Here is a 15,437-nt window from a genome sequence, read left to right on the forward strand (position 1 = left end):
TGAGAGAGAAAAATCAGAATAAAAGAGAAAAACCATGGGAGAGAAAAAACAAACAGAAAAAAGAAGTGAATATAGTATGTATTGCTTTACATTCAAACTCCCTACATCTTTTTCTGGATGCAGATGGCATTTTCTGTCCAAAGTCTTTTGGGATTGCTTTGGATCACTGAACCACTGAGAAGAACCAAGTCTTTCAGAGTTAATTATCACACATTGTGTACAATGTATTCCTGGTTCTGCTTGTTTTGCTTAGCATCAGTTCATGTAAATCTTTGCAGGTCTTTCTAAAATCAGCTTGTTCATCATTTTTTATAGAACAATAATATTCCATTACCTTCATATACCAAGCTTAAGCAGCTATTCCCCAATTGCCCAATAGGCATCTACTCATTTTCTGATTCTCTGTTACCACAAAAAGAGATGCTGCAAACATTTGTTGCACATGCGAGTCCTTCCCCCTCATTTATTATTTCCTTGGGATACAGACCCAGTAATGGCACTGCTGGTTCAAGGGGAATGCACAGTTTGATAGCCCTTTGGGCACAGTTCTAAATTGTTGTCCATGATCCAGAATGGCTGAATCATTTCATAGATCCACTAATGCATTAGTGTCCCAGTTTTCCCATATCCCCTCCAACATTTGTCATTATCTTTTCTTGTCATCTTAGCCAATCTGAGAGGTGTGAGAGGTACCTCAGAATTGTTTTAATTTGCATTTCTCTAATCAATAATGATGTAGAGCATTTTTTCATATGACTAAAGATGGCTTTAATTTCATCATCCGAAAGTTGCCTGTTCATATACTTTGACCCTTTATCAATTGGGGAATGATTATATATTTTAGAAATGAGACCTTTATCAGAAATACTGGCTGTAAAGATTTTTTCCCTTAGTTGTACTTCCCTTTTAATCTTATTTCTGTTGGTTTTATTTGTACCAATTTTTGTCAAATAGTAAGTTCTTATTTCAGAAGCTGGCGTCTGATGGCTTATCAAATACTAGATTAGTGTAGGCCTTGATTATTATGTCATGTGTCTGTAATCTATTCCATTGATCCACCAGTCTATTTCTTAGCCAGTACCAAATGGTTTTGATGAGTATTGCTCTGTATAATTTTAGGCCATCATCCTTCATATTTATTTTCATTAATTCTCTTGATATTCTTGAACTTTTGTTCTTCCAGATGAATTTTGTTATTTTTTCTAGTTTGATAAAACAATTTATTTTGGCAGTTTGATTGGTATGGCACTAAACAAATAGATCAGTTTAGCCAGAACTGTCATTTTTATTATTTTAGCTCAGCTTACCCATGAGCAATTAATATTTGTCCAGTTGTTTAGATCTAATTTTATTTTTATGTGAAGTGTTTTATAATTGTGTTCATATAGTTTTTGGATTTGTCTTGGTAGATAGACACCCAAATATTTTATTTTGTCCAAAGTTATTTGAAATGGAATTTATCTTTCTATCTCTTGCTGATGGGCTTTGTCAGTGATATATAGAAATGCTGATTATTTATGTGGTTTTATTTTATATCTTGAAACTTTGCTAAACTGTGAACTGTTTCCAGCAAGTTTTTGGATGATTTTCTAGGCTTCTCTAAGTATATCATCATATTATTTGTAAAGAGTGATAGTTTTATTTCCTCATTTCCTATTCTAATTCCTTTAATTTCTTTTTCTTTTCTTATTCTAAAGCCAATACTTCCAGTATAATGTTGAATAATAGTGGTGATAATGGGCATCCTTGTTTCACCCCCAATCTTATTAGGAATACATCCAGCTTCTCTTCATTACAACTAATGCTTGATGTTGGTTTTAAATAGGTTCCACTTATTTTAAGGAAAGTTCCCATTATTCCTATGCTCTCTAGTGTTTTTAATAGGAATGGGTGCTATTTTCTTTTTTTTTTTTGTCAAAAGCTTTTTCTGCACCTATTGAGATTATCATATGACTTCTGTTGGTTTTGTTATTGACATGGTCAATTATGTTAATAGTTTTTCTGATATTGAACCAGCCTACCATTTCTGGTATAAATCCCAATTGATCATAATATATTATCCTGCTGATAAATTGCTGTAATCTCTTGGCTAATATTTTATTTAAAAATTTTGCATCAATATTCATTGGAGAGATTGGTCTGTAATTTTCTTTCTCTGTTTTGGCTCTTCTTGGTTTAGGTATTACTACCATATTTGTGTCATAGAAGGAATTTGGCAAGACTCCTTTTTTAGCTATTTTTGCAAATAGTTTCAATAGTATTGTAATGGAATGTTCTTTAAATGTTTGGTAGAATTTACCAAATAGATGTGAATCCATCTGGTTTTGGAGATTTTTTTTTTTAATTAGGGAGTTCATTAATGGCTTGTTCAATTTCTTTTTCTAAAATGGGACTATTTAATTTATTTCCTCTTCTGTTAATCTGAGCAATTTAAATTTTTTGTAAATATTTATCCATTTCAGTTAGATTGTTATATTTGCTGCCATAGTGTTGGGCAAAATAGATCCTAATTATTGCTTTAATTTCTTTTTCATTGGTGGTAAGTTTATCCTTTTTATTTTTGATGCTGATGATATGTTTTTTTTCTTTCTTTTTTCTAATCAAATTAACCAAAAGTTTACCTATTTTGTTGTTTTCATAAAACCAACTGTTAATTTTATTAATTAGTTCAATAGTTTTCTTTTTTTTCAGTTTTATTAATCTTTCTTTTGAATTTCAGAATTTTTAATTTGGTATTTAATTGGGGTTTTTTAATTTGTTTTTTTTTCTAGCTTTTTTAGTTATATGCCCAATTGATCGCTTCTTTCTCTATTTTATTAATGTAGCTATTTAGAGATATAAATTTTCTCCCAAGGACTGCTTTGGCTGCATCCCATAGGTTTCGGTATGTCGTCTCATTTTGTCATTCTCTTGGATGAAATTATGGATAGTTTCTGTTATTTGTTGTTTGACCCATTCATTTTTTAAAATTAGATTATTTAATTTCTAGTTGGTTTTTAGTCTATCTTTCCCTGACTCTTTATTGCATTGTGGTCTAAAAAGGAAGCATTTACTATTTTTGCTTTTCTGCATTTGATTGTGAGATTTTTATGCCCTAATACATGATCAGTTTTTGTGAGGTGCCATGTACTGCAGAGAAAAAGATGTAATTCTTTCTATATCTATTCAATTTTCTCCAGAGATATAATATTTCTAGGTTTTCTAGGATCCTATTAACTTTCCTAGTTTCTTTCTGTGATTAGATTTGTCAAATTGTGAGAGAGAAACTTGAGGCCCCACAGTGAATTAAAAAACAGAATCCTACAATATGTTGAATACAAGAAACACATTTGACACACATTAATCCACTCTGCTATTCAGTTCTATTTTATGGGAGAATTCATCCCATTTACATTCACAGCTCTGTATTTCCCTCCATCTTATTTTTTCCCCCATATATCCTTTTCCATTCAGTTCTTAGTAGTATTTTGTTTTTTATTGACCTACTCCACCCATTATTTTATCTTCTATCACCCTCCCCCCTTCTCTTACCTTTTTTCCTTAGTGTTTTTGCTCTCCCTTCTATCCAGCCCCTATTCTTTCTTTCCTCTTTCTCTTTCTACTTCTTTCTAGGGTTAGATAAATTTCTATACCCAACTGAATGATTAAGTTATTCCCTTTTAGAGCCAAAACTTTGCTCAGGTCTTTTATGAGTACTTCCAAGAAGCATCTTTGGGCTTGTGACCAATTCATATCACTCTCTCTTCTGTAGACATTTTGTCCTTGTCCGAGTTGATGTTTTGGCCTTCCTTGTCCTTATAGTAACTTTCTACAGTCAAGGTTCTTTTCTGTTTTGTTGTGCATTTTCTTTTGTTATTTCCTCTTAAAAAAAAAAAAAAAACTATGGCTGAGCTCTGCTTCTGGAGTAAAGAAGATGCTGGTCCAAGTTTCCTATGCAGTTCTGAGCTTTGGCTTTCAACTTGGCTTTCAATTCAAATTATTAAAAATAAAAAATAAAATAATAAAATAAAATATAGAGGCCTCTTGTGTTTGCAGGGGATAGCTTTGCCTGCTCTTTTCAGGAAACAGCTTAGTTTCTCAGAGTTTGCCTTCTGAGCTGGAACTGGAAGCTGCTCCATTGATCTCTTCCTCTACTGAACCAGTAATAAGGGTCTTAGTTGCTGATTTGCTGTGATCAAGACCCTCTCACCAGCTTTCCCAGAGTATGTTTGAGCTGAGATGAATGCCCTTTTCACCTTATCAAGACTGACTTTTCTTGAAGTTTTTCCAGTTTTTCTTGAACTAGAAAATGGTTTCTTTCTATCAGACTCTATTCAGAGGCTTGGTTTCATGTGATTTTTGAGGGAAACTGGGAGAATTTGAGCAGCTTCCTGGCTTCACTCTGCCATTTTAGCTCCACCCTTAGAAGTATCCCCCCTCCCCCAAATTTTAAAGGAAAAAATGATATTTAGTAGCATTCTGAAAATTCTGTAGTATTTCATTTGTTTATATTATTGGTCTGAGTAAAGTACCAGATAAGTAAGTAGAATCCATTTTCATACCTCTTCTCAAGGATTTCTCATGCTTTTACCCTTACCAGTCCCATAATAATAATTTACTTTGTAGTGATATCTTCCATTTCTCTTTAAGAATCCTCCTCAAGGTAATTTCTACCCCAGGAACTCTGCTTTATTTCTAAGCAATGCTTTTCCCACTGTGCTAAACTATGCTCAGCCATTGAGGATTCCATTAGCTCAGTTTTACAACTACAGAGACATCATCTTGACTCATTTTTTTTTTTATCCCTCATAACCTATTTGTTGCCAAGTCTTATCAGTCCCATCTCTGCTATAATTTTTATATCTGTCTTGTGGAGAAAAAGATAGAGGAACTTTCTATATCTTCTCTAATCATGAGCGATTACATTTTAGAATTAGCCTCCAGTTCAATGTAAATTGAACTACTTATCTTTATACTACTTTGCTGGTGAGTTTTCCTTTCCTTTCCCCTTCTATTTGTCTTTCAATATCAAGTTATCATTCTCACTGAAATCTTCATCATTGTGAAGAACAAAGCTCTAAATGTTATTGGTGGTCCTGTTATTTCTCACAGCTTCCTCATCTGTAAAATGAGAGAGTTGGATTTGATGGCATTCAGGATCTCTTTTAGCTCTAATTCTATGATGTTATGATTTGTGGCCTCTTTGTAAAGAGCACTGTAACTCTCTACTTAATAACAATTTGAGATACAGCAGTAGTTATCCTTTGCTTTTTTAGCTACCACTTTGATTCCCAATCTCACTGACAAATCAGATCTCTGGAGGGTGGCTACTATGCTACTCTGGGGTGAAAAGAATTAGTTCCAAAAAGTTGGAGGGCAGTTTTTTAATACTATAGCTCATAAGCCTCTCCCAGTATGTTTCTTTTTATACTTATCAATTGATATCAACTCATTAGCCAGATTTAATTAATTTTTAGAAAGGATTATCTGCTGTGGTGGTATTATAAGAACAATTGGTATGTAAACATTTCTGCTTCCTTTAAAAGTCCATGACACACTCTCTCACAAGAACATACAGAGTCTAGGAGAAAGTGGGTTAGGGTATAGAACAGATGTACAAACATGATAACAGCTCCCATGGTGAAACTTTTCTGTTGAATTCCTTGTACAGTCTTGAAGCTTATTTTTCTGTGTCTAGTTTGTCCTTGGCTTGTCTGATAGACACTGATATATTCACTGCTATTCTGGCAACAATGAGAAGATGCAGACAAAAAGGTCCAATTGCTCTGGATCCCAAAGTCCTCCTCTGGTCCAGCTCTTCTTTATCCATCATACCAAGAAAAAGACAAAAACTAAAATCTTTTCAGCTATCGGTAGAGAAAATGATTCCTTCCTTTGGTCATCCCACTAAGGGAAGGGGAAAAACCAAAAACTTCAGATATTTGTAGAAAAATTCTTCCTCCTTTTCTTTGATGGAGAAAAAAAAAAGTTTTTTCTCTTTCTTAGTAGGGATCAGAGGGTTATCCCCTTTGGTTTATACATGCATAGGAAGCTTCTCCCTATTGAGAGATAATAGCTTCATTTAAAAATTTAAAGTATGTCTGATGGTACTGGTGGGAATGGTTTTTTCTAGAAGTTCAAGGATAAAGGCGGGAACTTAATCTGAAATCTATTTGAGTTCAGAGACTGTTGCTTTTTTGTAATATCTTTAGGGAGACTCTTCAGTGATTTTTCAAGTGACACTTACACTTAATCTAAAAGCAATTTTAATAATTACACTTAAGATAACAAACTTCAGGTATCTTTCTGAAAACAGCATTCTTTTCCCCAGGGTTCTTAATGAAAGAATAACATTTAAAAACATGAATACATTTACCTCAAAATAGATTTCTAATTCATTTGAAAGAAGCTGGAAAAAATATATTCTTTCCTCAGAATCAATTAAGCGATCATGAAATACTCGAGTTGCTTCATGTACAAAGAACAAGGCAAGAGTTTCTTTAGACACAATGACTGACTTGTTAGCTTGTAATAATCCACTGAGTAGCTGTTAGGAATATCAAGTTAAAATTTTCAAAAGTCATTGAATTATTTTAAAAATATTGCAAAATATCAAATAACCAAATTGCTAAAAACCTCAGCACGTCTGGACTCTACAATTAAGAAAAGTATATATTTTAAAAATCATTGCCCATTTCTACAAACTATGATCTACATGTGCAGTAAAATGGATGGGACAAGGAGAGGATGAAACAAAGAATAGCTACTGAAGGGAAACTTATGATCCAAAGTTAAGTTTCTTTGCATAGGTTGGTTTTTTTTTTATTTTTATTTTCCCCAGTTACATGTAAAAAACTTTTTTTTTGGTTATACATATACTTTTAGTTTTTTATATATTTCCTTATGAAGCATGTTGGGAGAGAAAAATCAGAACAAAAGAAAAAAATCAAGAGAAAAAAAAAGATGGAAAAGAAAAAAAGTGAGCACCATATGGGTTGATTTACATTCAGTTTCCATAGTGTCTCTCTTGGTATGGATGGCATTTTCCATCCAAAATGAATTGGGACTGCCTTGGAACACTGAACCACTGAGAACCTATTGCTATGTATAGTGTTTTCTTGGTTCTGCTTGTTTCACTCAGTATCAGTTCATGTAAATCTTTCTAGGCCTTTCTAAAATTCACTTTTTATAGAACTGCTTCTCATTTTTTATAGAACAGTAATATCCCATAACTTATTCAGCTATCCCCCAATTCATTGGCATTTACTCACTTTCCAATTCTTTGTCACCAGAAAAAGAGCTACTACCAACATTTTTGCACATATGGATCTTTTTTCCTCTTTTTCTGATTTCTTTGGGACACTGACCCAGTAATGGCACTGTTGGAACAGAGGGTATGGACAATTTTATAGACTTTTTGTCATAGTTCCAAATTGCTGTCCAGAATAGTTGGATGATTTCACAATCCCATCAATAATGAATTAGTGTCCCAGCTTTTCCACATCCCCTTCAATATTTATCATTGTCTTTTCCTGTCATCTTAGCCAATCTGAGAGATGTGAGGGGGTATCTCAGAGTTGGTTTAGCTTGTTAGTTACTAATTAGTTAGTGACTAATTAATTAGTTAATCACTAGTCAATAGTGATTTAGAAAATTTTTTCATATAACTTTAGATGGCATTAATTTTATTGTCTGAAAATTGTCTCTTCATATCTCTTTACCATTTATCAACCAGGGAGTTTTTTCATTAGGAAAATTATTTTGCTGTTTCTATGAAAGATGTATTGTCTAAGAGAAAGAATGGGAGACAGAAACAGAATAAGAATCTATTAAAATAGTCTTAGGCAATTAAGTAGCATAATAAATAAAACAAAGGAGGACCTGAGTTAAAATCTGGCCTCAGCTTCTTAGCTGTGTGATCTTGGACAAATCCCTAAACTTTGTTTGCCTCAGTTTCCTCATCTGTAAAATGAGATGGAGAAGGAAATGGCAAACCACTCCAGTATCTCTGCCAAGTCCCCATATGGGGTCATGAAAAGTAGGACATGATTAAAAAAACTGAACACAATACATAGATTACAGTGTTGTAGGAATAGTTTCAGTATTGACTTAATGACTGGGTCCCCAAAGTGATCTTGAAGGGATCACTATAACGTGGATGGGAGTCTCTAGTGAAGTGTCTCAGGGATTTGTGGCTGGCATTGTGCTGTTAAACATTTTTAATAGTTACTTGGATAAAAGCATAGGTGATATGCTTATGAGATGTACTGTCAACCCAAAGTAGGAGAGAAAGCTAATCTATGGAATGATAGATATCTGAACAAGCAAGAACACTACACTGAATCTGTAATGCTTAGTAAGGAGAAATGTAAAATCTTATCCTAGGGACAACAATCAATTGAAGTTGAGTCTATAGAGGTGAGAATTCCACTAATCCATCTCCGGGTCAGGACACATCTTCAGGATCATGTACATTTATGTGCACTAAATTTTAGGAAGAATAATGAGAAACTGAAATGCTTTCAGAAGTGTATAATTAAGATGAGGAGGAGGTTGGAGAATACTTGTATTGCTTGAAGAAATTGGGGAACATTTAACCTGGAGAAAAGACTTAGCTAGGACTTGGTAGCTGTCTTCAAATAGTAGTAGTAGATTTATTCTTCTCCTACTCCTCTCCCCAAACCTTCATCTCCAAATACAGAAACTGGAATAACAGGCAGATATTGGAGAAAGGCAGATTTTGGTTCTATATAAAGGAAAAATTCCTAAATATTAAAGCTTCCCCAAAGTGTGCAGCTAAGCCAGGACAGAGTGCCAGATCTGGAGTCAGAAGAACCTGAGTTCAAATCTGGCTTCAGACATTTATTAGCTGTGTGACCCTGGGATAGTCATTTAACCCCATTTGCCTTAGTTTCCTCATCTGTCAAATGAGCTGGACAAAGAATCAACAACCCCTTCCAGTATCTTTGCCAAGAAAGTCCCAAATGGGGTCACAAGAAGTCAGACAATACTAATCAATAAAATAACAAAATCAAAAAGTGGAGTGGGTTGACTTGGGAATAAGTGGATTTCTCATTACTGGAGGGCTTTAAACATAAACAAGATGACCATTTTTGCAGAGATTCCATAAAAATATTGTGAAATTAGAACAAATAGGACAGGGTAACTGAAGATAAAGGGAGAATGAGGAAGAAAGAAGACTTTAAAAGTGTTTTGTGTCTGAGTGACTGGAAGGATGATAGTGAAATTAGAAATAACAGGGCTATTGAGAGGAAGAGTAGATTTTGGGAGGAAGGAGATGAATGTTTCTGGATATTGGAGTCTGAGCTACCCATGGCTGTCCAGATGGAAATCAGAGATCACAGATGTCAAAAGCACAGTAGAATGTGGAGCCAGATCAGGAATTCAGGGGTGTTACATACAGAGATTCAGAAGTCTTTTGCATAGAAGAATTAAGTAAAGCCATGGAAGTTAATGAGATCATCTCATCCTCTAATTTCATAGATGAGGAAAGTGGATCTTACAAAGTAGAAAGGATTTGCTAGTAGTATCAGATATTTAGCGCCTGATTAGGAAGACCTGAGTTAGGAGGTTCTGACTGACACACCCAGACTCTATGATCATGAGTAAGTCACTTAATTTGGCAGAACTATAGTCAACTCTTGAAGACTAAGTTGAAGGACGGTAGCTGCTTTGGTAGAGAGACCTTCTTTAATGTGAATTCCCAAAACTAATGAAATCACTAGTCTGGTCCAAAACAAAGCAAAGCAAAGCAAAACAAAACAATAGAGCTTATAAGTGGAAGAGCTGTTACTGTGTCCCATGGTTATCACTCTGTGCACTACTCTTGTTATTCAGTCATTTTTCAGTTGTGTCCTGAACATATCTAAACAAGATAGAACAGTAGATTGATTATGTTGAGTATAGTAAGGATAAATGTAAAATCTTATCCAAAAGACAGCAATCAGTTGAATTTGAGTCTATAAAGGTGAGAATCCCACTGTTCCAATCTCCTAGTCAGGACATGGGGTTTTCTTGGCAAAGATGTTGTGGTTTACCATTTCCTTCTCCAACTCATTTTACAGATGAGGACAGGGTTAAAAGACTTTTCTAGGGTCATATAGATAGCAAGTGTCTGAGGTTGAATTTGGACTCAGGTCTTCCTGAAGTAACTGAATTCTATCCAATGAGCCACAGTCTCCCCTTTTAGTACCCTACACTACTACTAATTTGCATTTTAATTGTATTATTTACATTAAGGCAAAATATATATCCATATCAAGAAAAACAGTTATCAAAATTATCAATACTATTTCTTTTGGTTTCCATTAAAATTCTCCTTTGATGGTCACCATAGTTTTTGGGGAGAGGTGGCTGGTTTCTCTAAGACCAAGTGAGTACCCCTAACAGAGTAAAAAGACTATTCTCTAAGGATTAGTCTAGTTAAGTTCAGTGAGAGTCTTGTGACCAGATTGATTGAAAGGAAATGGATTGTTCAGTATTGGCAAGTTTGACTATCTACTAAGAAGTTGCACAGGATCAAAGATTTAGAGCTAGAAGGGAGTCTACAGGTCATCAAGTTCAACCATGTTATTTTATACATGAGGAAACTAGAGTTAAGAGAAGGGAAATTAAATGACTTCTCTGGGATCACCCAGGTAATAAGGTCAGATCTACTTTAGCGAAGGGACAGCTCACATCAAGACAATCTTAAACTTCTGTTTAATTATGCTTATAGTCCTGAGCAAGACTAAAAGCATTTTGATGAAATGATTTTGTATAGCATCACTTTGTTTCACACTTGTAAGTTCAAAACTACTTTTACAATGCAAATACATTCAGTAACATATTCATGACCTGGCAATAGTACAGAGAAAGTCACAAAAAAGACATTTGCTAATTCCTTCTTTGCCTCAGAGATGAAATTTTTCCCCCCATAAATTTCAGTGTTTTAGAATAGCTAACCAATTCTCAAATCATCACCAAAAAACCATATAGAACAAACAGAAATCTGTGCTGAGAGGAATAGGCATAAATAATCAAAATCCAAAAATGCTTCCTAGATCTCATTTTAATAATTAGTTTCAGCTTTCATCCAATATCAAAGATGATAAGTGACAACATTGATTGATTTGAATTTCACTTCATTCTCTTTTTGTTGTGCATCCTTCAGTAGAAGCCCTAACATAGAATGAATGAGAAAATAAGACAAAATAGCATTATATTTTGATTTTTGGTATAGTGCTGGCTGACAACAATCCAAAGGACAAATATATAAACCACATTTAATGAGCAAAATTATATTTTCTACAAGTAAAAATATTTTAATGCTAATATAGAATGAAATTTGACACAAACCTTAAACAGATCTCGAAGACTAAATACGTAGTGACACTTAGCTGGGGTCGGTAACAGGTTGTGACATACATGATAGTATATAGAGAGGGAGACTTCTGCCAGTTGCTGCTTGCACTTCTGAACATCAGAGAGGAAGGCATTGCCATACATGTGGATTCCCAGATGAACCTAAAAAAATTTGTGAATAATATTTTTAAAATATTTAAGTATTCCTTAGTTAGGGTTCCTACAGATTTGTGCATTATGACAGTAACAAGAAGTTTAAATCTATTAAAATGCTAATAGCCATCACATAACAGATAAACAGGACTATCATTATAGCTTGTCCAAGCTTCAAGGGGTGAATGTGTGCTACTTGGTGTTGGTGATGACTTAGTGTTCAGGCTTCCTATTGTTTTCCATTGGACTAGAGTTTCCAAGAGTTTGTTAGGAAAGGGGGAGAAAGCAACAAGGGACTTTCATTGAGGATAGCTGATATCAGCCAGGATATTGGTATGGCCAGCTGCTATGCCCTCTGAGTTCCTTGAAGTGATGAAATTACAAAATAAGTATGAAATCAGGATTTTCAATGTAACTTAATGATCAACTTGGATTCTTAAAAAGCCTTCTCTGAAGGATTATCAGGTGGCTAGCAAACTACCAGGCTTCTTGGAAAGGTCAATTTTATTGGCAAGGACTCTTGAAGGTCTGGGGATATACATAAGGCATATTCCAGAGCACAGTTCTATATCGTTTCAACAATGTGCATGAAATGTCTTTCTGATCCACTGGTTCTCCAGTATATCAACGGGAAATATAAGATAATGCAACTAGTTCCTCAATCTTAGTTAATATTTAGATTCTCTTTCTTATAAATGAAGTATTTTTAAAGCTATCTCTAGTCATATTAAAAAAAAAGGCTTTAAATCCCTACTGATTAGAGAAATGCGAATTAAAATAATTCACCCTTATCAGATTGGCTGTGACAAAAAAAGGAAAATGATCAATTTTGGAGGGGATGTGGGAAAACTGGAACATTAATGTATTGTTGGTAGAGTTGTGAACTGATGGAACAATTTGTAATTATGTCCATAACTATACCTGGGGCAAATTGTGCATACCATTTGATCGAGCAATACTCTTCTTAGATCTATATCCAAAAGAGCTTTTTTTGAAAATGAAAAGAAGCTAGTATTACAAAAAATATTTGTAGCAGCTCTTTTTGTGGTGGTCAAGAATAGGAAATTGAGGGGATGCCTATCAATTGGGGAATGACTGAACAAGTTGTAGTATATACTATAATAAAATATTATTTACTATAAAAATGATAAGCAAGATGGTTTCAAAAACTTCTGGAGAAATTAACATGAAATGTTACAAAGTGATTTGAGCAGAACCATAACACTTTACATAATATGATGAAGAACTCTGAATGACTTAGCTATTCTCAACAATATAAAGATCCAAGACAATTCCAAAGGATTCATGATAAAAAATGTTATCTGCTTCCAGAAAAAGAACTGATGTTGTTTGAATACTGATTGAAGCATACTATTTTTCATTTTTTTCTATTTGTTCAAGTATTCTTGCACAAAATGACTAATATGGAACTGTTTACATGGTTGCACAAGTATAACTATATCAGATTGGCTACTCTCCCAGGGAGGTGAGAGAAAAAGGAAGACAGAAGGGAAGGATAGGATTTAAAACTCAAAACTTAAAAAAAAAGTTAAAATTCATTTTTACATGTAGTTGGGGGAAAATAAAATATTACCTAAAAGTAAATGAAGTTAAGGAGAGATAAAAATAACAAAACAGGCAACATAAAGGAGGAAATTAAATAAGAACATATTTATGGAATTTTCATAAAGGAGGAAATTAAATAAGAACATATTCATGGAATTTTAGTTTACAAAGCTCTTTCTTCAAGATAATCTTCTGAAGTAGTCAGTGCAAGAATTATTATCTCCATTTTTAGAAAACTGAGGTTCAGAAAAGGGTGATTTGTTCAGGGTCATATAGCTAATTAGCTGGAGTTTAAACCTAAATTTTCTGACTACAATTTCAACACAAATTCAACACTTTCCATTCCAAGTATAGTGTCTCTCTCAGTAATCTCTGATGGTACCGTTCTTTAAGAAGTTAGTAGTTTTAAATTTTCCATCCTTTTCCCTTTCTTCTTAGTCTATGAAAGCCTTATACTTTCTAATTTCATTCATTACCTGAAGAATAGTATATAAGGCAAATTGTGGAGGATGAGGCAGTACTAGTGTGAAAAAATGTTTGATGAGACGTGGACTGATATCACTTTTGCCACCAGGTGGAATACCACAAGCTGAAACCAGAGAGACATCTTGAATATCCTGTGAGAAACAGAAAGAATGATGAACCAATAGTAATACAGTCAGTGAACTCTGAGCTTAGAAGATGGAATAGATCTAGAAACGAAAGGATCAGAAAAGGATAAGAGACCTGATTTGGGAAGAGACTACCTTTTGTTTGACATTGGTGCATTGTGGATAGAATTATGGGTACATTAGAAACCCCATCAAGTTTCCTTTAAGACATTATTTGGAGAAATGTTACTTATGAGATTGATTCCCTCTTTGCCTGTCTTTCTTATAATACCCTAATCTTAAAACTAGGCAGCTAATTTTAGTCAGTGAAAATCTATTAAGAATTTATATTAAATTAAATATTATATTAAATGCTAGATTCTAAGGATACAAATATAGATATTCAATAGACTCTGCCTACTTTCTGGGTATTTACAGTTAAATGGTGGGAATAGACAAATAACTTTATTGCAAGTGAAATTAGTCAAGGAAGGTGCCCAAGTACTGTGAGAAATCTCAGGAGGGAAGAGATGATTTTCATTTAGAAATGAGAATAGAAAAAAGTGGGCTATCAAGAAAGACTTCATGGAGAGCATAATAAATTTCTTTTTCTTTGATTCCATACTTATTGAACTGTCACAATATCACACTTTGGTGTTTCTAAGTACACTTCTCTACAGAGAAAAGAATTTTCTATTTCACTTGGAAATTACATTTGTTTGTACATAAAAAATCTATAAGATTCTATTATTACTGATTATACAAATTTCAATTATAAGTGATAAATTATCATTCTGACGTAAATAAATCTCTAATAAATATGAGCAACAAGAGTCACTCTTTCTAATGCCTGAAAATAAATTGCAGCCTACTCATGCCCAGCTCATGCTTCTGGTAGCCTAAAATTTTAATTTTTCCAGAACTGAAGCATCCCATTACTTGTAGCCATGTAGCCCCATTGGATGATGAAGAGATGGGCCTTTCTTTCAGAAAGTTTGATATAGTTTTCAATTTAACTCACCCTCATCCTATTTAATTAAGTTTGTTGTCTAGTCTATGTGAAAAATGACAACTGTCACAGTCTCTTAATGATATAGTTAGTTCCATTCCAAAATACTCCCATTTGGGGCTTGACATTTCAAATACTTTACATTTTTTGGGGTGAAGACTAGATTAATGATACACAAATACGAAGCTTCTGAGTAATCTAGAAGTTTTTGGTCTCTTTCATTTTTCGATCCTGAATCTTATTTCTCAATAAGCTTTGGCTGCGTGAGCAGAGTCATGTTGTCTGTTGTCAGGGTGAGACTTGAAGCTCGGTCTTCTTGATTTTAAAACTACTTCTCTAACCATGCTGCCCCTTTATTAAAGTAAAGAGTACTCATAATAAGCATAAGCGACTGCTGTGAAAATTATTGCTAATCTCTCTGTGTTTGCTTTTTCAGAGCCATGTATTAAATCACACATTGACTTAAATTGGAGTACTTTATCAAGGTCTTGACTGATCATTCCCATTCTTCTTTGTTTTGGGGCCTTTTGAATTATTATACACCACCAAATGCCAATGTCACTGTACATTAGTAGGCTCAGCATGAGACATCTTCCACTCAAAACCTTTCCTGATCCCCCAACTATAGATGCCCTTGTGTTCATTTGGGGCAGATTTTGTGACTATTTATTCACTTCCATTTTAATATGAGTTCTTTGATATCAGGGACTATTAATATGTATTCCCAAGGCTCAACAGAGATCCTAGCATGTAAAAAGAATTTAATAAATGTTTGT

The 15,437-nt window shown here is 34.0% G+C and overlaps 1 protein-coding gene across 1 annotated transcript in view; it reads right to left on the reverse strand.

Annotated features, from left to right (window-relative positions):
* The window catches only part of DNAH14 (dynein axonemal heavy chain 14), a 361,979-nt gene that overhangs the window by 124,028 nt on the left and 222,514 nt on the right, over window positions 1–15,437 (reverse strand). The window contains exons 51-53 of the mRNA XM_031968698.1: window positions 13,539–13,679; window positions 11,338–11,505; window positions 6,356–6,526 (exon numbers count right to left, since the gene is read on the reverse strand). Coding sequence (XP_031824558.1) covers window positions 6,356–6,526; window positions 11,338–11,505; window positions 13,539–13,679 — 480 coding nt within the window. The remainder of the gene's footprint in view (window positions 1–6,355; window positions 6,527–11,337; window positions 11,506–13,538; window positions 13,680–15,437) is intronic.

The sequence above is a fragment of the Sarcophilus harrisii genome, chromosome 4 (genome assembly GCF_902635505.1).
Source record: "Sarcophilus harrisii chromosome 4, mSarHar1.11, whole genome shotgun sequence".
Taxonomy (NCBI): Eukaryota; Metazoa; Chordata; class Mammalia; order Dasyuromorphia; family Dasyuridae; genus Sarcophilus; species Sarcophilus harrisii.